The 23,950-nt window shown below is 60.8% G+C and overlaps 1 protein-coding gene across 4 annotated transcripts in view; it reads right to left on the bottom strand.

The window, feature by feature from the left end:
- Positions 1-22,717, bottom strand: part of FAM207A (family with sequence similarity 207 member A) — a 38,321-nt gene extending 15,604 nt beyond the window's left edge. Inside the window, exons 1-3 of one of the 4 annotated variants that reach the window (XM_032392620.1) lie at positions 22,654-22,717; positions 18,075-18,183; positions 1,266-1,334 (exon numbers count right to left, since the gene is read on the bottom strand). In XM_032392620.1, the coding sequence (XP_032248511.1) occupies positions 1,266-1,334; positions 18,075-18,171 (166 nt within the window). In that variant the 5' untranslated portion in view covers positions 18,172-18,183; positions 22,654-22,717. Of the gene's footprint in view, positions 1-1,265; positions 1,335-18,074; positions 18,184-19,092; positions 19,524-20,423; positions 20,604-22,653 lie in introns of those variants that run through there. The other 3 variants (XM_032392619.1, XM_032392616.1, XM_032392618.1) reach the window with 3 other exon arrangements.
- Between the last annotated feature and the right edge of the window lie 1,233 nt (positions 22,718-23,950).

Raw genomic sequence — 23,950 nt, 5'->3', positions numbered from 1 at the left:
GGATGGAACACAGGGTGGTGGACAGACGGACAGGAATGGACAGAGGAACAGATGTGGTAAACAACAGTGTCCACATCAAATCTAGGTGTTCACTGTCAGGTCCTCCCTGCTTTTCCATATGACACTTTCCATGATAAGATATTAGGTAAGCCCGAGCGGGGCCCTCCATTCCTAAACAAAACTGTAAAAACTATGAGCCAGGTAACTCAAACCTAAAGAAAGCAAGAACAGGGTATTAAAAAAACCAGAAACTAATAATTTAGGGCACAAGAAAGTAGAATTGACAAATACAAGGCTTAATTCTTGGAATGGAAGAGAAAATAAAGAGAAGTTCAAGAAAGGGATGCAAATAAAGGACAACAAACAGGGTATCGATGATGAGAGGCCAGGAGCCCTTTGCCAATGAGGGTGGAGATCTCATCAGAGTAGATGCCTTTATGGGAAAATAGGAGTGGCCATGCCAGGCTCAAGGAGAGACGACGAAAGACCAACCAGCACGGAGCGAGGAGCGAGTTTTAAGTATCTCGGCACACGGCAGCGCAGAGAAGCGCAAGGCCCCAGAGGCCAGTCTGTCTGCTTCCCCAAGTCCAGCTTACAGAGAACGTTCCGCACAACCCCACGCAGGGACTGTGGAAAGAAAATGCACGAATGAGTCACTTCTGTAAGAAACACCCACAGAGGGACAAAACATAAAATAACTGTGGAAGAAGTTGACAAATTTCTCTAGGAAATTAAAAACGTACATTTTCTTTAAAACCTTAAAGGAAAAAAAGAATTTTAACCATGACAGAACATATCACGTAACACAAATTAATTTTAAAAAGTCAAGAGAACCAAAAAATTATAAATAAATAAATAAGAATAAAAGTGAGCAGAATCACACTAAAATGAGAACAGTAAGAAAAAAATTGCAAAGCAAGCCTCATAGGACAATCCTTAGAAAACCATCAGTGCATATTCAGCATCATGAAAACTAACTCTAGGGAGCGAGGCACCGGGGGCGGGGAGGCATCTGCTGGAGGCCCGGGATGAAGTGCCCCTCAGACAGGCCCTGAGAAGGAAGGAGCAGGGGCCCCACCGCACCCAGAGCGCCCTGGGACAGTTCTGCTGTAAAACCCTCGCCACAGCATGGTCGCCTATGTGCTGATGAGCCAGCCCTGCACACGAGGCGCCCAGAGCCGTGGGGCTCGGGGAAGACAGGGTCAGGGCCCTGCCCCAGGCCACTGCGGGTGTTGGGGGGTGGGGGGCACGGGGGCTGAACTTACTCTGCAGCCACCTCTCACGCCGCAGCTTCAGTTTCTCCTTCTTGGGCAAAACTGCCCTGGCCTCCGCACCTGAGGACAGAGAACACATGGGGGTGAGTGGGGCACTCCGTGCCCACAGGGAGGAGCCGGGCACTGTGCCCCAGGCCAGGCCGCTGCCAGGTGCATGGTGGCCCAGCATCAGGAGGGATCCCTGAGCACTTCCTACGGGGATGCCCCGGGACACCTGACTCCAGGATGACCTCCAGAACAGGCTGCAGTGTAACCAGGCAGCCCAGAGATGCCACATAACTCCCCAGGAGGAAGCGCACGCTGACTGGGAGAAGCCTGGTGGCCCCAAGGGGGAAGGCCCATGCCCCCGAGCCTGGGACCTGGAGCCCTGGAGCTGAGGCTCACGGTCCCTACCTGTTTGCAATTTCTCTGCACAGGCGCTGCCCAAAGCCGAGGGTCTCAGGTGAGTCCAGTCGAAGAAAGAGACGGTCCCAGATCTTGTCACTGATTCCACCCAGGCAGTAAGAAAAACCTACTTCTCTTCACGTGGTGCCTTCCGTGAGGGGCCGCTGTCCACCCTCGCCTGCCAGCATCGGAATGTGTCTCCAACGTTCCCAGCCTAACCCTAACCCAAGGTCAGGGCAAAGAGTGCAACACATGCCCTCTCCTCTGTCTCTAGAACATCTCCACCATCAGAATGCAGGCCACCGGCTGACCCTCCCACCACCCTCCCTGCTCCCCCCAGCTCAGTGGGTGAGTGGCCTCCCCTCCCTCATAAGCCTGCCCTCACCCCCGTGGTATGTCTGCACACCCCCATTTTACGGACTAAACTGTGTCCCCCAAATGCACATGCTCAAGTCCTAATCACCAGGCCCTCAGAATGCAACTGTGTTTGAAGACATGGTCTTTAATGAGGGCACAACGGTGGCCCTGATCCAACCGGACTGGTGTCCTCATAAGAAGAAATCACAACACAGACGTTCACGGGGACGATGATATGAGGACGATGGCCGTCTACACACCCACGAGAGAGGCCTCAGGAGGAACCAAGCCTGCCAGCATCCTGACCTCAGAGGCCCAGCCTCCAGACCGTGATACAGGACAGGGGTGGTGTTTGCTCCGGCCGCCCGAGTGGGCCCCCACATCCATCTGCTCGGGAATAAGGCAAAGCCCTGTGCTTCCGCCATCAGCCAGACAGCAGGCCAGTGCGGCCCTGCCTGCCCAGTCCCCACGTGGACTGCAGTTACCAGACACCAACACGGCATCACCCGTCGCCCACCAAGGAGAGGGCACCCGTTAACACTCATTCACAAACTACCTCAAGAAACCTGCTAACCTTTAGGAGCACTGGGCACCTTTCTGTCAGTGACCCTACGAACTAGCCCAACAGAGGAGGCCGTAACCCCTGCAAGTCATGGGAACTGCTAGGGACCGGGACCGGAAAGGAGCTGCCCTGGGACCACACTGCTGGAGGGGAAACGGAGACACGAGACTTGAAGTAAAGCCTGAACCACGTAGGCACAAAAATCACACACGGCCCTGGCCGCAGGACACGGGGCTTCTCTCCTCAGCGGGCGGACGGGATGGGAGCGAGACAGAGGAGCCCCTGCCCCCAGGAGGCACACAGAGTGGGAGGACGAAGCCTGACGTCACTGACCAGATGCTGACTCCCAGCTGGACAAAGCCGGCCAGCCTGTGCCAGCAGAAGCCATCTGCAGCCCCAAGGACGCTCAGGCAGGGCCTGCTGCTGCAGCAGACGGCACTGGGCCTCCCCTTCTCCAGCCCCTTCCTTCTCCAAGGGCAGGACGCTGGCACAGGGCCTGAACTACACCCTGGGCAGTGGGACAACCACAAAAGGAGGGACCCCTCACGAGTCACTGAGCCTCTCAGAGCCTCTGCATTCGAGGGTAAACGAGTGGGACAGAGAGCACGGTAACTTTGGGCATGATCTATAAATTTACGATACAAACCCTGAGACATCGTCGTCACCCCTTCGGAGTTCTTCCAGCCGGGGAGCTACCACGGGTGAAACACGCAGGTGTCCCCTGGGCTCTGTGCACAGGAGCCCGGCCTGACCTGGGGGCAGGGAGCATAGCGTCGCTGCCAGGCTCGGGGAGCACAAAGACGGAGTGGCCCGACTGCTATCTGCCCCACGTCAGGGCTGTGGCATGTGGGAACACAGGCTGGGAGGGCGCTGGGCCAGGAGACGCCGGACGCTGCGGACAGTGTCTCTGCCTCCAGTTTGCTCTACAAACAGAGCGGTCTCCAGGCTGGCTCCACTTCCTTGGCCTTAACCGGTTTCCCCAGAGATCAAGTGGCCTAAGCCCAGGGCATAGCCCACCCCGAGCACAGGCTACGAGACACTCGCATCTCCCGATGTGTCTTTACTTCACGCCGATTTTCCCAGCTCCTACGGGAGATCCATGATGTCTACACAACAGAGCAGAAACAAGTTCCATCAAGAGAAAGGGGGTGCGCCTGTTAAACTCTTCAGCTCAGGAACGTGCATAAAACCCTGTAATCCGGGACTCCCAGGAGGATTAATCCCTCATCCAAAAGTAAGACCCTGCGAGCTGTGGCCTCGCGTTGAAACTTCCAGATGCGCTGGAGCTGACCTACTCTCCTCCTCGCGGCCCTGACCTCTCACTGCCCCCCCCCCACCCGCCCAGAGAGCGGAGACCTTGTGTGACTTTCCAGTCACCCTCAGCTGCTCAGAACGGGGGCGGGTGAGAGGGTGGACAGAAGGGGCTGCAGGGTGCGGGCCCCCAGGGTAACCCTGCTCCCCCCGCTGCTCCAGCCCCCACCCCCCTGCGCCTGGCACCACACCCACCATGCTATCCGGCCGCCAGGTGCCGGCCTGATACAGGCCGGGAGGGCATCTCTGCAGCCTCGTGCAGGCACCAGAGGCCTCTGGGGGTGGGGGTGGTGGTGAATGTCCACGTGTCCCGGTGCCATGTCAAGCCACAGCTGGGTGATGACAGTGCCCGCTATGGGGTCAGGGGGCATCTGACTGAGGTGACAGTCTGGGCAATGGAGGCCAGTGACAGGAACAGAGCTGACCCACATGTCCAGCAGGTGAATGCAGGAGGGTGCCCTCCCAGGGAAGCATCCGACAGGAGGACGTGAAGGCGGCTCACAAAGTTCAGGGAGACCCCACCCCTGGGGGCCTCTGCCCAGTAGTCTGTCCCCACGGCACCGGGGAAACAGGAACCAAACATGCCGTCCCTGTGAGACAGCCGAGCACCCGGAGAGTGAGGTCCCCCAGAAGCTGCCTGGAAGCGTGGGCCCCGCAGGCCGCAGGCGGCAAACACGCGGCCCACCCTGGGCACAGGCGGCAGGGATGGGCACGGGCACCACAAGCCCTGCTCACTTCAGTGTCCCTGACGGGGGTCCCCAGCGCATCTGGAGGGTTCCAAAAGCCCAAACCCCCAAGGACCAGACAAAGCCCTCACTCTGCACTGAGGCTACAGCCTCGAATGAGACAGACAAGAGGGCAAGAGGGGCATGGTGGCCAGTGGGCCAGTGGGCAGGCCCTAAGACAAGCCCTGTAAACACAGGCTTCAGAGAAGGTGGTCTCTGGGAGTGCCGGGATGGTCTGGGCAGCCAGAGCCGGAGGCTGAGCGAGGCAAGACAGCTGCCCAGGCGCACCTCGCTGTCCCCGGACAGCGTCAGACCCGGAGCGGAGGCAGCCTCGGAAGAAAGAGAAACACAGACCCCAGCAGGGGCAGGGCTCCACGGCAGCCTTCTTACGGGAGATTTTCACGCACGCGCAGGGGAGGGCAGGCGGTGAAGAGCCCTCGAGCGCCTCCAGCCGCACCCACTCCGAGCCCCCACTCCCGTACAGCGCACGTCGGACGCCCGCTCTCGTGACCCCGCCCCCGGCCCCTCGCTGCGCCCGTGCCTGCTCACCGGAGCGCCCGGCTGTCCCGAGCCAACACCTGTGAAAAGGGCCCCGCCCTCAGCACTGGCGCCGGGAGCACGGGCTGACATGGGTCAGGAGATGCTCAGGGGCACACGGAGGTGGCTGTCCAGTTGTGGCACCAAGCCTCAGCCCTGGGCAGGCCACCCTCATGACCCCAAGTGAGGGCACCTCTCCCAGGTGGACGGGAATCCCAGCAGCACTGCCCGACTGCCGTTTCTCCACCACGGCCGACGGGGCTCTGCCACAGGGGCGAGCAACCGGGCGGCACCAGCTCACGTCCTACCCAGGAGCACCCCCGGGTCCTGCTCTGGCTCTCAGTTACTCCCACCCCACCTTGTGGGCTTCCCTCCTGTGGCCACAGCGGCTGGAGGGTGCTGGTCCCACAGGCCCCGTTCCTCCTGACGCCCCGCACGTGGCTGTGCCACACCACAAGGAGGCACGGAGGCCCAGAGCAGAACCCACCCAGAGCCAGGCAGTTCAGCGCACCCAGCACCACCCGCACCGAGGCCGACAGACGCCCGTGCGGTGTCAGCGTGGGCTGTCCCAGTTCTCGCACGTACAACAAAGAAGTACACCCAATCTCCAGTCGCCGCCTCCGGGCAGCAAGCTCCATGTGACCCACGACAGCAGAAACGCCGGCCTCGGAAAACCAGGGCCGGGCGCCATGACGCTGGCCTCTCTGGTCCCGGGCAGGAGGCTCAAGAGTGCCGCATGCAAACCTGGGTCCTAGTCCCTCCCAGGGCCACTGTCCTGGGTGTGCCCTCACCTCCAGAACCCCCCAAGTCGACACCACAGCCCTGCCGCCTGGGGGAGCAGAACGAGAGGTGTCCAGCAGCATTTCCGACAAGTGACAAAGTGACAGCAACTGCGCACCCCGGGGCGCGTCATCCCAACCCGAGTGCCCAGCCAGAACTCAGGGCAGGTGCCAGGAACGCCAACCCAGGGTGTCCACGTGACCCAGCGAGCAGCGTATTCTCACCTTCAGGATCAGAAAAATTCTCCAGAACCTAAAAACAATACTTAGAACAGTCAACCCAGTGACCATGCTGAGCACAGGAGGCCGCGTGGCCTCCCACCCTCGCTGTGCCTGCACCCCACCAACCCACCCACTTCCGAGCCCCACCCTCCAGCCGGCCTGAGGCACCTCCGCAGCCCCGGGGCAGTGACCTCAGCCAGAGGCCAACAGGCTCTGGGCATCCCAGGGAGGACGGATGGGCACGAGCTCAGGTATAGGCTGCTCCAACCAGAAAAGCTGACGCTAAGACGCAGCTTCCTACGGCAAGACAGCAAGCTCTGGGTCTTCGGCGGTAGAGACTCAACAGTCTCCCCAGCCGTGTAAGCGGAATGCCGGTGCACAGTGCGAGGTCCAGGGCCCCGCACTGGCGCCCCAGCGGCCCGCCTCCCACGCGGTCTACAGCCTGGGCAGGACGTGCAAAGGACAGGACATGAGTAATGCCTCATCACAGGACGTACATCCTAACGGAACTGGAAGAATAAATACGTAATTAGCTTTTCCATAAATGACACCAAGAACCTGCTCTCCTTTCATCAACAAAGATGTGCAAAAACCAAGCCCAGGTAACACAAGGAGGTAGCCTCAGGTTTCAGAGCGGCTTCAGGAGCAGGCTGACGTGACTAAAGCCCCGCACAAAGGCATCCCGGGACACTGACGCTCACACCTCAGCTTTTCAGTAAATGCTACCAAAGACAGATTTGCAGGAATAAAGCAGGAGTCCTTCCCGTCCCTCTGTGCATCAAAATAAGGTCCCAATGCATAAAATATGTAAACAAAACCGTAAAAGTACTACAAAAAACACAAATGAGTCGCAAAATAGAAAGAAAACATCAATTTGACTACGTATGAGAACTGTAGTAAAAAAGTTATGTGAACAAACTCAAAAGGCATCACTGATGGGGACGCCTGCAGGCAACAAAAAAGCGCTTCTGAATCAATAGGAAAGGCAAACAGCATAAAGGAATAAGAAAGGCGCAAAAACGGACTGCCTTCAGAGACACATGGCTAATGGAACTTCTAAGGAAGCGCACATCTTACGAACCCGCCCGCACTGGCCGCCCCCGACATTAGCAGAGACCTAGGCAGCACCGGCCGGCTCAGACCAGAGGCAGAGGCGGACTCTCACACGCACAGCAAGGGCTCCCACGGGGCAGCATCTTGAGAAGGCGATTAGGCACTGTCTACTGACTTTCGTCGTTGTTTTATGGGCTTCTGGTGTTCGGTCCCCAGTCAGAGGCATGTACTAATACCCTGGGCCACAGGTGGGGACTTGTGATGCAAACCCAGGGCCAAAAGGGCCATCTGGCTCCCAAAACCATCTATGGATTTTTTAAATGTCTGCACATCTGACTCAGCAATTCCACCTCTACATTTCTGTGTACAGAGGTGTTTACTAGCGTCCACAAAGATGGGCGGACACGACATGCCCTGCAGCGTAGGTCCCATCATACGACAAACCCCAACAGCCTTGCAGAGGAGCGAGGTCACCCTGTGCTGACGGGCAACCATGCCCAGCCTCGCGGAAGCACGGGGCCAGCACCAGCCAGGTATGCAGACTGTGGAGCCGGAGGAGCCTGCAGGGGGCAGCTGCACCAGCGTCCCTGCAGTCTCCACGCTCGTGGACGCCCCGCTAACCACAGGGCAGTGGTGTACCACGGCGGGGCGAGCACTGTGGGCTCTCCAGGAGCCGCAGCTAGAACGAGGAGGGCCCGAGCCCCCACCCCGGCAAGCCTGAGACAGGTGGTCGCCTACAGACGGTGCAGCTAGATTTTGTTCCCTTCATTTTTCCATTTAATTATTTATGCTGCACCCTGCAAGCAGACAGCCATTTAGAAATTTTTATAAAAGCAAAGATATAAAAAAAACAGGGACAAACTTCCCTAATCAGAGACCATGTCTGGGAAGAAAAATAACAAGGTTATTAACCAAAGAAGCCACATCCACATATTCTCAAAAACACCCACCAAGTTCTACTGCTAAAGCACCCTTTTTGTTGATGAAAACCTCTCCCATGATGAACTCCCAGATGCCCCAAACTGTTGCATATGTCAAAAGGACAGACGCAAAACCCTTGGGACCAACTTCTAACATAGACGCGTGGTGACGTGGCCGCTGGTGCAGCTTTCGGAGCGGAAGGCTGACGGGGCCCCCGGTGGTTCTGGGTCTGCAGCCGCAGAGCTGCTCCTCTTTCAGAGGTGGCCCTACGGGCCCAACAGACTGACGGGAGGGCAGAGGGGAGGGGCTCCCGGGGGGCTCGGGCCAACCTGCGGTGCTCCCCTCGGGACAGACTGTCCTGCCGGCGCCTGGGCCCCGTCCCCAGCACGACACAAGTAACCCCTGCCTGCCCCTCCTATAAGCCCTCGCCCCACCCCCGCCAACCCGGCCCAGCTCCATGGCCTCCTGCAGGCCACTGCCAGGACAGACCAGCTGGGGGAGCCCTCCAGGTAACAAGGCGCCAGAGGGACAGCGAGCAGCACGGCTGCACTCCAAGGACGGAGGCAAAGAGCTCATCCTTCAGGCTCCTTTCTCTCAGGGAAGGAAGCCTGCAGGCGGCGCCTCCACCCGCAGACGCTCAAGCCAAGCTCAGCCTCCCCCCTCCAGGGACCTCTACATCTGCCAGGGAGAAAGGGGACACTGGGCGAGGTGCCCCGAGGGTCCCCCAAGCAGCATGTACTCAACATGCTCTGGGGGCGTCCCCTCCTCACCTCCTCTCCACAATCTACGGAGCGCCCAGGATGAGCCCACAGGGGGTAAGGCTAGGCCCTGCCCAAGGCTCCTTGCCGGACAGGCCACACACCCCCCCCCCCCGACCGTGGCGAGCAGCAAGCCGGCAGAGTGAGGGGAAAGTCCCAGGCAGACAGGCAAGCGCAGGTGATGCTCAGGTTCAGCGGTCACAGCACCTTCACTGGACAGGGCCTCCCCCTGAGCGGTAGGGATGTGAGGACCCTTCGTCCACAAGAGGCCAGGAGGGCCCCAACCTCACAGATTCTGCCTGAGCAGAACCCACCAGCGTGCAGGTGCCCAAAGGGGGACGGCTGCCAGACCCATGGGCACCGAGCGCCGAGAGGGCCGGACGGCCTGGATGAGCAGAGACCGCACACAGGCCTCCGGCCCCCCTCAGCCACCGGGGACATGAGTGACAGCAGACGGCCTCGGCGGGGTGCAGCTGCCAGGCTCCCCAAGCAGCAGAAACGCGCCGAGAACCTGAAATAGCTGCTTGCCGCCAAGTCCAGAGCGCCGGGTTTAGAAATAGCAAGCCGCGTGCCCAGACAGCACCTCCCCACCCCGTCTTCTCCAGCATGTGACACAGTCGTGCCCAAGGAGCAGCACCCCTCGCAAAGGGAATGACCCCCAAACGGCCATATAACCCCACCTGCCCCCTCGGGTCCAGAGGCCGCTGCTGGTGGATGGCACTGTAAAGACAGCGTCCCCCCTTGGAAGGAAGGTTCTGGAGCGGCGGGAGAGAGGAGAAGGCTCTCAGGTGACGGAGGAGCGCCCAAGGACCTGCCCGCGACCAGACCCAACTCCGCTGACGGAGGAGCCCCGGGAGCTGAGGCGGCGCACTGTCCCTCCATACCGGCCTGCCACCTCTCTGCGTGCCCAGGGAGGCCTCCCGCTCAGGTGTGCAGAAGCGGACAGAGGCACTCCGCGAGCCTTGCAGGAGGGAGCCAGGGCTCTGCCCCGAGGGACATTCCCCCAGGCAGGGCCAGCGGTTCCACCCAGCCGGCCACGGGAGGGGGGCCCGTCTGCACGAAGGGCAGTGAGCTGCACTGGGCCAAGGAGCCCGCCAGCCGCTTCCGGGAACGGGGCAGGTGGCATCCGCTCTGACCAGGTCAGTCTGTGGGCACAGCCGGGTCACAAATGCAAAATCCCACACAGGGACACAGGGACTGCAGTCTCTGGGTAGAGAAGGAGGCTTTGTCTTTTCTCTACTGCGCACATGCTTTTCCAATTATCAAGTGTTACCTTTCACAAAAGCGGTTTTAGAGGGAGGCCAGTCCCTGACTTCCGAGCCTCCGCCAGGGCTGAGCCTGGTCGTTCAGGGTTGAGGACTTGGGGCATCCATTCATGCGTCAGCTCAGCTTCATGGAGCCAACACCTGGAACAGCACAGAGCGAAGGGGCTTCTTCCACAGCCCGGCCCCTCCTGCTCCCCCCAGATTCCAGAGGGAGCCCAGATCTTTCTCCCCCCGCCGGCTCTCCACGCCCCCCACCTCCTGTGCATGGAAAGGTCTGCTGGAGCGAGATGCTGGCCCCCCGAATGGCTGCATGTTCTCCCCCGTGCATGTGTCAGCCATTCCTAAGACAGTCACATCCAACAAGCTACTTCAATCACAGGGAACACTCAGCTTGCCATGCTGCCAGGAAGGGGGCCGCCGTCACAGGCTCCAGGACAGAGGAGGGGGTCGCCATGAGACTCCCTGTCACCTGCTTGGGCCACGCTCTGCAATCAGAGCTCTGCAAGGATGACCTCACAGAGCCCCCCAGCAGCCCTTCTTGCAGATGAAGGAGCCAATCACAGAAAGCCTCAGGCCGCCAGCAAGAAAACGGTGGGCAGCACATGCCCCAGCAGGCTGGCTCCCGACGGCCCGCCAGCACAGCAGAGGGGGTCACTGAAGCGCGCAGGGCCTGGGACAAACACGGCAGCACTACAGCGGGCTGACGGGAGGAAGACACACAGCAGAGCCCGGCCCGGCAGCGCGGCCCGCCCGCCCCACTCCGGCGTCTCCATGGCACGTCACTCACAAGAGCGCCAGGCTAAAAGGACAGCATCTCACTGCTTCCTGAGCAGAAGAGCTCGGCCTCCCAGGTCCCCAAGGAAGTGAACAGAACACCCGACGACAGGCACGTCCTCGCACCAGCCAATGCCCACTGCGGCAGGAGGCGGCTCGGGCACAGGGCGGGGTGGGATGGATGCCCAGAGTATCTAGCAGCACAAACATGAGCACCCCCAGGGTTTGAGCCTGATCCAGACCTAGACCTGGGGCCTCAGCCAACAGGCACACCGAGGCCCTGCAGTGTGGCACCCCAGCGGCCTGGCTGCAGAGTGGGGTACGGTCCTCCCAGTCCCAATTCTGGTCCTCTTTCCCACTGCCAGGCGGGATCTTGGACCTTAGTTCTGCGGGGTGGCTGCCTGGCTCACCCCGATGGTCCCCTTCATTCTCCTGAGGGTGGACACAGGTAGACACGGACTCCCAAGTCTACCCTGAGCCAAGCCAGGGACCACTGATGGGAGGAAGGAGGGGTCCCTTGCTCAAAGGGGCTGTGACCACTGCGGAGGCCCTGGACCCGGTGAGCGTGGTGACAGGTGGGGCCTACACCTTGCTGTGGCTCACACGGATTCTGGGAGCCCCACCGTGCTGGGCGTGTCCCATCTCTCCCCCACCCCCCACATGGGCTGTGTAGCCCCACTGGCATCCGGGTCACCAGGGCTGGGCAACAGCGCGGGTACAGGGCTTGGGCTGGGGCTCTCAGAGAGGGGCACCCAAGAGAGAGAGAGGGCCTGGAACTGGGCAGGGAGGTCCCGGCCGGAGGGCTGCCCCAGCCACCTGCAGAGTACACCTAGGGGCTGGCCGGGCCCCGCCTGCTGCGCACCCTGAGCCCAGGCCTGCAGGCATGGGTGTTCAGCAGACATTCACCACACACCATACCCTCTTTGGCCCAGCAAAGACACCTCCTAAAGCCACCAGGCCTCCTCCAGCATGGATTTCAGCCCCCACACCGCACTCAGGGCTGCCGGGATGGGCACAGAGGCTCTGGCTGGTCAGCCTCTCACAGGCAGGCCCCCAGCACAAGAGCTCAGTGGGCAGAGGGCAAGCTGCGGCCACTCCGGGGCGCTCCCGGCTCCACACCTCACCCCTCTCAGTACAGACTGCATACGCCAAGTCCTCCCGCGGCCAGGCGGCAGCGCCCGTGGGCATCAGCCAGGTCCTCCCATGCTTCACCTCCCACAAAGAGCCGTCTAGAGGCTGGAAGAAGATCCTGGAAATGAAGTGGCTGTGGCTTGTCCCAAAGTGGGGAGGAAGGGGAATTCAAGCACGGGACCAAGTACTCCCACATTCCTCCTCCCAAAGCCCTGATGACAGAGGGAGCGGGATGCAGGCCCCATACCCCACAGCCTCACGCCCACACCCTCTCCAAACCATTCAAGCAGGGCTGTTCCAGGCTGCCTCCTTGACCTTGCCCTTCCCTGCTTCCTGTTGTTAAAAAGAACGGGCTGGAGGCAGACCAAGGCGCGAGCAGCCAGGCAGTGGGCCCCTTCCTGCCCTGGCACCGCGCGACCACGGGGCCAGATGCCATCAGCATTCCAGCTCAGCGCCCCACGGCTGCCAGCAGGCCCAGAGCAGAAGCCCCCGCCTTCCAACCCTCCGCCTGGTCAGGAGCACAGACCTTCGGGCCCTGCGAGCCAGGCTGCCTCTGGAGGCACTGGGTGCCCCTCCCCAGGGCTGGGCGGAGGCGCTCCTGCCCACGGCCTACCCCTCGGCAAGGAACCAAATAAATGCCCAGGCAGCAGCAGAGGCTGCAGTCACAGGAGACGCGGCCACCTCCAGTGGGCGGGCGCCACGCACCGCAGCGAGGAGGCAGGAAGGCTCTCTGGCTCCCCAGCCCGATAAACACCACCAGCCACTGCAGACCTCCGGGAGTTCCCTGCAACAGCCTTCAGGAGGGCCAGAAGGCCACGGGGGCCTCAAACACTCCCTCAGCCAACGCAGTCCCAGGCAGCTACCGGCAAGGCCCCTGGCCTGGCCGAGAGAGCAGTAATCCCCTCTCCTTGCTCATTTCACACTCGGGGTGGCTTGGGGATAAGTGCTGAAAACCTTCTGGGTGCGTTGTGTCTCACCCCTACCTCACAGCTGGAGGAAAAGCTGTGAAATGTCTCTGAAGGGGGAGCTTTACAAAATCCCTGAAGACAACCGCCAGAAAGTCCTCGGAATCCGTGCTGCCGAGCTCCTCTCCCTAAGGCAGGGCCGGCCTCTCCAAAGCCAGGCTTGGCCTCCCGGGAGACGCAGCTTTGCCGCCCCCTGCTGAACACACTGCGCACCTGCAGCTGCTCCAGACTGAAGGCGAAGGTCACAGTCCAGCCCTGGAGCAGGGGCCGGGGAGGGCAGGTCCCCACGCTCTGCTTCCGGAGTCCCTGCGGCCTGGAGGCTGGCCTGGGCCGCTCACCACCGCCACCTCCCTACCCTCTCGGCCACAGCCTCATCAGCCCCCAGAGCACCTCCTGGCAGCCTCCACACCGCCCAGCGTGCTGGCCATCCAGTGTGCTGACCGTGCTCTTTGGTCATCCCTAGGGACTCCCTCCCTAACCAGGCCTGTCCTCTTCCAGGCCTGCCCTCACGTGCCTGCTTCTCTGGGCTTGAGTCCGGGGCCAGCACTGCGCAGCCCAGGCCACAGGACTGAGTACTGGCCCAACGCTCTGCGTGCTTACGTGACAACAGACCGGGCTTGTTATCTGCAACTTTCCAGCACGGACGAGTATGGAACTAGACACCCAGAACCGGCAGAGCGGTGTCCCCTGCCGGGGAAGGACACAGAAGCCACATACTCACCCTGGACCGGCCGTGAGCCCCCCAAGACCGATGCAGAGGAGCTTCAAAGCCACTTCACATGCAGGTCCCTGAGCCCACAGACCCTGACCCTCGCGGCAAAGCCGAGTTCTGCTGCTGGGGTGGGGGGGCGTCTGCAGCGGGAACTGGGGGCGACCTTTGGCTCTACACCACAGCCGCGTGCCCCCAGGGTGGGAAGTGAAGCTACAGCGTCACAGGAGCCCCACAACCACCGCACAGAGTCCAGCGGCCCGCACGCACTGGAATCAGAGGGTGGGCCCAAGGAGGCAGACTTGGCTCGCAGGCCAGCAGGATTCCCAAAGGCTCTGTCCAGACTCAGGGAAGATGCCAGCAGCAAAGCACCCACAAGGTCAAACAGGCCGCTTGGGCGTGAGCACGAGTTGACACGGGAAGGAGCACGTGTGTGCGTGTTGGGGCAGGGGAGCCACACGCGTGCACGTGGCAGGGACATACGACGGGCCAGGGCCCCCCCCAACCGTACCCGCTGTGTGTACAGCGGCCAGAGGAAGGCAGCGGTTCTGCCTGTGACTCAGCCCAGGGCAAGGACTCTGGGGGGGCCACGTCCGCGCTAATCCAGGCCGACAGGCACCCTTGCCTTCATGTCCCAGCGGGTGACTGAGCAGCAGCTGAGTCCTCAGATGCCACCTTCCACAGGACCTGCCCCAGGCCACCAGCCCCCGCTCAAACCTGGGAAGCCACAAAGTGCGACGTCTCCTGTAGGACCCAGGGCACTGGCCCATCGGGAGAGGATGCGGGCCAAGATGGAAGAGCTGCTGGCCGAGAGGGAGGCACAGCGTGGGGGGAAGGCCGAAGCCCCAACACCTGAGCTGTCTGGACACGTCAAGCCAGCAGGGAAGGGGCCGTGGCTTCTGCAGCCCCAGCTGGGTGCTGACGAAAATCAAGCACCGGGTCCAGCACTTCCCATCTACTAACCCACCTTCACCAAAACATGCCTCAGACTCAATTCGAAGGCAAGAGGTAACTGAGTTCTGCCCACTGAGCAGAGACACGAGTGGAGGCCCCAGATCTGCTGGCAGACCGGCTGATGCACCAAGGCGCTGCCACTCCGGGGGCTCCCACAGGACCGCAGTGGCTGCTAGGACCCGATCAGGTCAGGAAGGACGTGGTCATGCAGAGCTAAGAACCCAGAGGACCGGGCTGGGGTCTAGGATCTCCAAGAGGATCCGAGAAAAGATGGGAGAGGCTTCTTACTCCTGTAGCTGCCAAACAGGACCCGCTAGACTCCGGGCCCGTAGCCTGATGTGGCGGCATCAGAGACCACTGGACGGTGGTGGCAACAAGGTTCAGCAGGTCTGGGTGGGGTCCCAGTGATGCTGGTGCTGGCTGGGGACCACCGTAAAGGAGGCGCGCAGCCTCAGAGGCTCTCTCTGCGAAGGAGAGGCGGGGAGGGGAGGGGAGGAGAGGGGAGGGGAGGGGAGACGTGGGGGGAGAGGCGACTGTGACCGTGCTCTGCAGGGAACAGTGGCAGAGGGAGGCCCCGCTGTCACTCCCACTGAGCTCAGCAAAGGGAGGGTCCAGCCCCTACACCGCCAGCTGACCTCCATCCGTGAAGGGGGACAAAGTACGCCAGCCCCTCACAGACACGGGGGCGCTGCCTGGCCACCACGGCCAGAGGAGTCCCAGACAACTCCCAGGCAGGCCACATGGCACACCTACCCAGCAGATGTCACGCTCACCTGACAGCCGAAGTTAAACAGATGCTCCAAACTCCAGCAGACCCAACACTGTATCACCAGAGGTCCAACACAGGTCCTACAACTGCACACGAAGGCCCTGTCCCCTCCGCTCCCTCCAGACTGTCCGGGCACACTGAAGCACAGGCACTTCTCCCGCTCTTGGCCCTGGGTCCTCACCTGAAGCCAGCCCCTCAGAGACCCCACTACAGGCAGGCCAAAGGCGGGCGCAGGACTAGGGGCCCCGGCGCCCATGGACAGCCCAGCCGACCTCTCCCCTGCAGGGCTCCCCCTCTCAGGTAAGTGGGAATCTGTGTGCACTTCCACAGACAGGGCTACTACTGAGAGCTGTTTGTCAGCTGCCACAGAAACAAAAGCCACACACTAGTACCTCCACCACGCCCTTGGATGGAGGGGACAAGTGCCCGGCGCACATCACCGTGGCAATGGGTTTGGATGGGCTCAGTCGCTCCAGGCTGAGCACCCCTGCTGCCTCGGGCCGCACCGCTCCAGCTGTTAGCCACAGATGGGATGCTCACGCAGAAGGACAACCGTGAGGAGCACACGAGAAGGTGAGAGCACGCGCCAAGCAGTCCCATCTCCCACCTGGTGGCCCGCCAACCCTGCAGATGCCCGCCCTGCGGAGGGCTCAGCCTGTGGGGGCCAGACCGGGGCCAGACCAGTACGCCAGAGCCCGTCCCACGGGCAGAAGGCAAACAGCCCCACAGCCACCAGGGAGGCAGGAGGAGTAGGGGAGAGGCCACAGGGTGGCACGCAGAAGGGGGACACTGTCAGAGGCGGCCTCTGTCAGCTCTCTGAAGGAGTGACTTACGCGGCAATGTAAAAACCCTAGCCGAGCTAACCTGTACCACACAGAAAGCTCTCATCCAAGGCTGAGAGAAGCGCAAAACCGTCTGCTGGTCAACAAAGAAGCCTGAGTGCCCGTGGCCTCCAGACACAGCCCTGCCCCGGCCCCTGGGTCCCTGCGGGAGCACAGGACTCACACCAGGGCAGGACACAGCCCGAGCTGCAATCCGCTTTGCAGTGTGCATCCGGAGAAACAGTCGCAGGAGGGTCCATGAGGGACGAGAACATGCTACCCCCAAACATGCCACTCTGGCCACCATGAGGATTCCTCGGAGCTGGAGGCAAATGGGATCAACAGATGCGGAAGGCAACCCTCCCAGAGCTTCCCGTATCTGACTAAAAGCAGAAAATTCTGAAAATGCCTGCCGGGGTCCCTGTCCTGTGACGTCTTCCGGCCTTGAAGACGACGGGAACTCAGCACCTAGATGCACCCGCGCTGACGACCTTTCCTCCGGTAAGTTCCCCCGAGATTTACCTTGTCTGTGCCCCCGGAAGCCTACAGAACTAGCCTTCTATGTTGGATTCCAGAGAAGCCCCTTGGAGTTACCTCTCACTGAGGTTTCTCCCGGAAGATACATTGTTCTTCTCTTGCCTGTCTTTTGTTGGTTTACTTAGCAGGCTCCTGGCCAAGAACCCGGGGGTGGGTTCCCCCTACAGTTTTCAATGTACTAAGAAGTGCAAGGAGACTGGGATGGGCACATCTCCCCTATGAAACAATAAAAACCCCAAAGCGCCGTGTAAACAACATAACCCCAAGCAAAGGGCTTGATACAAATCACAGCTGTGAAATAATTACAACTTACAACACTTAAGGATGGCTTACAAACAGGAGATGCAACCTGGAACAATATTAAAAACCTGGAAGCCACATAATTACCCAACAAGAGAACAGTTCAGAACAGGTCAACTGGACAGAGTACCGTGGGGCCACAGAGATCAGTGCTTACAGCAGCACGACGACGAGAAGGCCGCTACTTACAACTTTCAAGCCTGAAAGGCAGAGCAGGATTCAAGCAAGGTAAAAAGATGGGCAGGTCTCAGCAGAGCAGGATTACGGACCGGCACAGACAGCCCGGCCCGGCACAGGCCCACACGCCGCCATCGCCCCAACCTCTCACCTGTGAGCGCGGCTCCCGGGCAGCAGAGGCCTCCCCCCAGGCGGCGGGCGCGGCAGCAGCGGCGTGCCCTGCCCAGGCCAGAGCCCACTGCACATGAGTGCTGGTGACCAGCAGCAGCCCGTCAGAGAAACAACCAGCAGAGTCCCAAGTGGGGTTAGTACACTGGGGAAAATGACCTGCCCCACATCGTAAGACATGAAGGAAAAAGTGGGGCAGGAGCTGCAACGGAACGGGTGGCCTCAAGTGCACCCTGATTTCTACAAAGAAATTTTCAGGTGATCACGAAGATGTGAGCACCGTGCGCTTATTTGATGATAAGGACTACTAAATGATTTAGGCGTGATAATGGTATTGCACATTTATGTTTTAAGAACTCCGCACATATATATTAAAAGAATTTATGAGTAAAACACTTTGTTTCAAAATAATCCAGTGTGTTGAAAGAGGGTGACCGATACATGGGGTACCTTTACACCACTCTTTCTACTTTAGTACACCTTAAAATTTTTCCACTGGATAAAAAAACCTTTGAAACACGTACAGGTTAGCTGAAACTTGCCCTGGCCCGCACATGAGTATGTCAGACCCGGCCTGGGGCCAGGGCTGTAAACACCCGGACCTTAGCCGCACACTCTCACCTCTCCTGACAGAAGCAACACTCCTCGTGTCTGGGTCCAGCTTCTGCACCAAGGCGCTGGGGTCTATCTTAGTTCCAGCAAAAACATCAGTGTTCATGAAAGCCCATTCCTAAGAAGGAAAGAAGACATAAGATTTTTCCATTACTGCAGAGTACAACTCAAGGCCAGTCACGAAGCAGGGAGAGCCCCTGACGGGCCCTCCGGATGAGCCAGGCTGGACCAGCTCCTCCGCGGAGAGCCTGGGGGGGTAACCCTCGCCCCCCAGAGCTGAGCCCAGGGTCCCAGGAACCTAAGGCAGCACTCCCTCCCACCTGCCTCAAACCACCAAACAGGCTTTGCTCCTGTTGTGGGGACCATCTTAGACCAGACTCAGGATAGGTAGTGATTATGAACCAGAAACACTGGGACAGGAACAAGATTTCCTCCCGAACCTGCACCATCTTCTTCTTCCCACAGCACTCTCCCGTCTCATGACCACTGTTCCACCTCAGCAGTGTCTCCCCAGGCCTGCTTCCGACAGTGAGACTCCAAAACCCTCCCAGTCACAGTGCCAATCACACTGTGCTGAGCCAGAGCCCACCTCCCAGACCCACCTGGCTCATTCTAGGCCCAACCGCGGAGGGACCGCAGCATCGACCCACAGAGGAGTCACAGACCAAGACAGGACTGCGGTGCGCAGAAACTAGCCTGAGTGCCTGCAGCCCAGAGCACCTGAACAAGAAGCCCACGCTCCTCGGGAGCTCGCAGAATTGTAGGGAAAGTCAGTCAGCAAGAGACATCAGAAAATTCACAGGGGCCAGTGCTGGATGGGAGGCAGCTGGGAGGACCAAGCAGGGAAGGCCACCCCAGCTGAGCCCTCCCGCCGAGGAGGAGCCACAGGAGAGGAGGGGCAGCGTGCAGACCCAGGTCGCCCAGGGCAGTGTGCACACAGCCAATCCTCACTTCTTTTCACATGGCCACTCGGACACTGTCCACAGGGGTGCTTTACATCTCAGTGCTTCAAATTTCTGGAACTTACTGTAACAGATATTGACGCTATGCTGCTGCGAGTGTCTTTCGAGGTCTGCAATGTCATGTGACGAGAAACCAGTGGTCTGTTTGACCGCCTATATTCCATGTCAGAGCGCAGCAACCGTGATCTTCGTCTCCACGAGGTCCATCTGCTGCTCTTCTCTTCCAAGTCTGCCTACTCGCCTCAAGGTTTTCTTCTGCTTCCTTCTCTTCTACGTTCTGGACGTTCTCATTCCACATCTCCGTCCGATAATTCAACTTTCTGCCCTCACAGCATCTAACTCTGATGCCGACGCTCGTTCACGGCGGGCTGTTTCCTTCTAATTTGGCTGCAGTCCCGAGATCAGCAGGATTCTACCCTCGTGGGACTCCCACCCGGCCTGGTCAGCACAGGGATGGACAGCCAGGGCTGCAGGGAGCCCTGGTCAGATGGGCAGGAGAGGGTGCGGCACACCACCTCCCAGCAACCATTTAGCTGGAGCTAAAGAACCCGAAGAACCTATGGCTCAGGCGCTCTGCCCTGTTCTCCACGCCCCCCTTTACAGAAACTCCCTTGGGAGCCCTACTCCTGTGCCCCCGCGGCCAACGATGCCCCCACCATGTGCCACGGGCTCTAGTCCGAGCTGAGCCAGACGACGGGGCTCCCTTCCCCCGCCTCGCCCCCACCTGTTGAGCAGGGAAGGCGGGGCACAGCAGTCTCCCCGCTCACCCCAGCTTCTGTGGGGCAGAGGTACCAACGAGCCAGGAAGAGGCGCCACCCCCTCGGGGCCAGGGTTCCTCTCCAGTGCGATGGAAATGTTCTGAAATGTGTGCTGACGACTGCACTCCTCGGTGAACATACTTAAAAACGCCCGTTGAATCGTACACTTCAAACGAGCGAATTTTATGACGCGCAAATGGCATTTCAAGAGTTCCTGTGAGAGCCCGGGCCCCGGTGCCAGACCCCGCGTTAGAACGGCAGCCCCCGGTCACACGGCCCGAGCGCGGCGCTCCCCCCCGACCCGCGCGGCCCGGTCCGCGTCCGCTCGCCGGCCCCCGGCCCCCGGGCACAGGTACACGCCCGCAGCGCTGAAACGCGCTGTGCCCGCGCCGGGGGAAGTCGGCCCCCCGCGAAACGGCGAGAGGCGCCGACCCCGGGATCCCGGCCGCACCCCCGCCGACCCCGAAAGCAGCAGGCGAGCGCGGCCCCGCGGGAGGGAGGGACAGACCGACGACCGCGCACACACACAGGAGCGGGGGTCGGACCCCCGGCCTCTCTCCGCTTCGCAGCCCCGCTGCCCGCCTCCCGGACCCCGCGCGGCCCCCACGCCCAGGGGCGCCCACCGCACCGCCGCTCACCTTCGCGCCGACCCCGCGGGCCGCGGCAGGCGCAGGGGCCGCCTCCCGGGTCGGGGGCGCGGGGCCGGACGGGGCCTGCCCCGCGGGCCTCACCGCCGCCTGGTGCACGCGGGCCCGCAAGCCCCTCACCTTCCCCATGCTCCCGCGAACCCCGCCGCCCGCCGGAAGCCGCACGGGCGCACCGCCCCGCCGGCCGGAAGCTGCTCCTCCGCGCTGGCGGCTCGGGCGGAAACAGGAGCCGGGCAGCTGGGATCCGCCCTCCTCCCGCGCCCGCCGCGCAGGCGCCCAGACGGGGGCGGGGCTAGGACGCGCGGCCCCGCCCTGGCCCCGCCCCGCCGCCTTCGGCCCGGCAGGTGGTGGTAATCGCTGTGGTCCAGGCGGCCATCCTGCGATCCGGGCGAATGATGGATGGATACAGCCTGCACGGAGACCAAGCATGTTGGAAATACACCAGTGTGTTAGCCACACGGCCTCGTGCCTTTCAGAAACGCCCCCGGCGGGGGCTGGAGAACAGGAATCAGAGGACTGGGGCGTGCGGGCCTGTGTGTGCTGAGAAGTGGAGTCCCGTCTGCAGTGGGACACCCGGACACCAAGGGGAACCCCAACAGCCCTTGATCCACCTAGTCCGTTTGCTTTCATTAACTTTGGTCGAACATTTACACTGTTCATTTAGTCCTCTGAACGATTCCTGGAAACTGGTGTTAACACGCGCATTTCAGCCTTAAAGCGGTGCAGGGTCGCAGGCTGGAAGCCCTGCTCTTGGGACATCCGCGGTTTGCTTTCTGTGCATCCAGTCCGGACGGGTGCGTTCAGGAAAGCAACCTGGGGGTGGGTGTGATTCCCATCCTCAGGGAGCCCGTTGTGCTGCTGGGGACAAAAAGCTGACGGATCTAGAACAATGTACAGCATGAAACGGGCAGTGGCTGGGGCCACGCAGGAGTCCAGACTCAGCCAGGGCACTAGCCACACTGTGTCCCCCCACACACACTGGGTGCCAGCACCCACGTCTCAACCACGTCCAGGAGCCGGGTGGAAGCCCACCTACACAGATGAGTTTTGGAGAGGAAGAGCCAGCTGCAGGCAGAGCTGGGTGCCACTTCTCAGGAGGGACACAGAGGTGCTCCCCGGTGGGAGATCGGACAGATGACCACATCAACCGCTTAAGGCCAAGGTGACAGGATCTGTGATTGACTCAAGGCCACATAACCAGCTGGAATTTGTATCCACTTATATATTTAAGGCTTTACTGAGGATGTGATATTCTAGAAAAGGCAAGACTATGGCTAGTCAGCACATCCTACTTGGGTTGATAGCAGGTCTGTTCAGGGTATCTTTGGCCGGGCTGTGCAGGAGCTGACCTATCCAGTTCCAGAATGTCCCAACAGGGAATGAGGCCATTTGTAGATGAAGAAGGCAGCTCAGAGACATCAGGCCAGAACATACAGGGGTGACTTCACAGAACGGATCTAGGCTGAAGCCACAGAGAAATGTCCCTGGAAGAAACCCCAGAAGACCCTCTCAGGCTTGACATCCCCACGCTGTAAGAGCTGCCAACATGGATGTCCGACCAGCATCTGCCAGACCAGGTTGGTCAAAAGGAGAGACCAGCTTCCTCTGGCTAGAACCTCCTGCAAGGCTGTGAGCAGCACTGGTTGTACTTAGTACCGGGTCAGCTCAAGCCCTGTCACAGCTTCAGTTTTAGGGTCTGCTTTTTGCCTCTTCTGTGCAGTGCAAGTTTTCTCAGTAAAGGGAAAACAATGTCCAACAAAATGGATCAGCTAGGAGTTTTCGAAAGTCCTGGGGCCTCTCCTCTCTCCATCTGTCCCATGGTCCGCCTGGGTGACCTCGTCCTACCCACGCTTTCCATGTCCTACCCTGCTATCCTGACATTTCCATCTGCAGGGGGATCTCTCCAGCTCCACCTGAAAATTTAGTGAAAATCTCAAAACAGAATTCTTGGTTCTGATCCCAATCTGTCCCACTGCCCCAGCAGCATATTTGCCTTCCAAAGAATGGCACGGTTACCCATGCAGCTGCCCAAGCCAAAAACCGAGGCGTTATCTTTGCTGGCTCCCCCTCTCCCTCTCGTATTCAACCCAACAGCCCCGTATCTCCACCCCCAAACTCCCCCACCCCCACCCCCACCCGGGGGCTCCTGCCTTGGCCTCCTCACTGGTCTCCCTGCCCTGTAGCTCCACCCTTGGCCCTCCTGGAGTCCCTCTCTGCTTACAGCACCCGATGTCCCCAGAGGAGAGGCCTGGAAAGGCGACCGTGGCCCTGCTCTCCCCGGGAGGCTCCGCCCCATCCGCTCTGCCCTTCCCAACGCTAAACCCCGCCTCGGTGCGTCCCCTCCCTGCGGGACCTGGATTCTTTGCTTTCTCTCTGATTCATTGTTTTGTCGCCCGAGGGCGCTCGCGGCCCGCTGTGGGCGCACCCTGGGCTTCTGGGTTCCCGGGCGGAGCTGGGCTGGCCGCGGGGCTGCGGGAGAATCCGCCTCCCCGGGCCCGGAGCCCCTTCGGCCTCCCGCCGCGCGGACTGCGCACAGGCCGTCTCAGGACCGCCGCGCGCCCAGGCCTGGGGTCCCACGCAGCCGCGGAAGGATGGCCTCCAGGAGGTGCAGGCTCCCCCGCTGCTCTTCACGGTCCCCCGGGGCCCTCAGTGAGGGACTTCCTAGTGAAGAGCCCGGTTCCGCAGACCCCACCAAGCTGCGCAGGGGAGCGGCCGGCGACCGCTCCCCGGAGGGCAGCGCCTTGCAGCCCCGACGCCGTCCGCGCCCAGTCACAGTCCTGGGATCGGGACTCCCAACCCTGCCCGGCCCTGGGCCGCTGCTCCAACCCTGCACTCGCCAAGTGCCCGGTGCCAGGACTTCCTTCCCGGGGTGGTCACGGGGCGGGGGGCACCAGCTTCCCGGGTGCAGCGCCCAGCCCGGCGAACCGGGCTCCAGATAAATTCTCCCCAGCGCTCCTCCCTCAGCCCTGGGAATGTGTCCTCTCAGCCCGTCTCCGCCCCTCTCCCTGCACACTCTGCTCCTTTCAACCCCTTCCTGGCCTGAGTCCGGGCCTCAGGGTACCCCCAGGCCTCGCTCTGAGAAGGAAGGCCTGTGCACGAGGCCGGCCAGGCTTGGGGTTGACTTGGGCCAGGCAGTGATGCAGCTTTGGAATATAGGTGAGGTTCCGTGGGGTGGAGTGCGGAGCCCACGACCAAGAAAGAATTCTTGAGGCGTCTTTGGTGCAAAATGGTGGCTTATTAAAGCACGGGGACAGAATCTGTGGGCAGGAAGAGCTGCTACCCTGTGGTCTTGAGGAGTGGCCTGTTACATACTCAGGAGTTGAGGTGAGGACAAAGGGGGTGTCCAGAAGGACTGTCATGTGCTAAAGACTCTCAGGGTACTGGAGGCCTGGTTATCGTCAAGCCAAGGTTGTTTTCCCCTCTAATGAGGCACTAACATGAAGACAGTTGGGAGTTTCCTGGAGGAATGTTACATTCTTCCTATCACAGGTCCTTGTCAATGGGCTTCAGGTTCAAAA

This window comes from Phoca vitulina, unplaced genomic scaffold (assembly GCF_004348235.1).
Source record: "Phoca vitulina isolate PV1807 unplaced genomic scaffold, GSC_HSeal_1.0 scaffold68, whole genome shotgun sequence".
NCBI lineage: Eukaryota > Metazoa > Chordata > Mammalia > Carnivora > Phocidae > Phoca > Phoca vitulina.
Note: the sequence above shows the minus strand (reverse complement) of the source record. Positions and strands in the feature narration are given on the sequence as shown.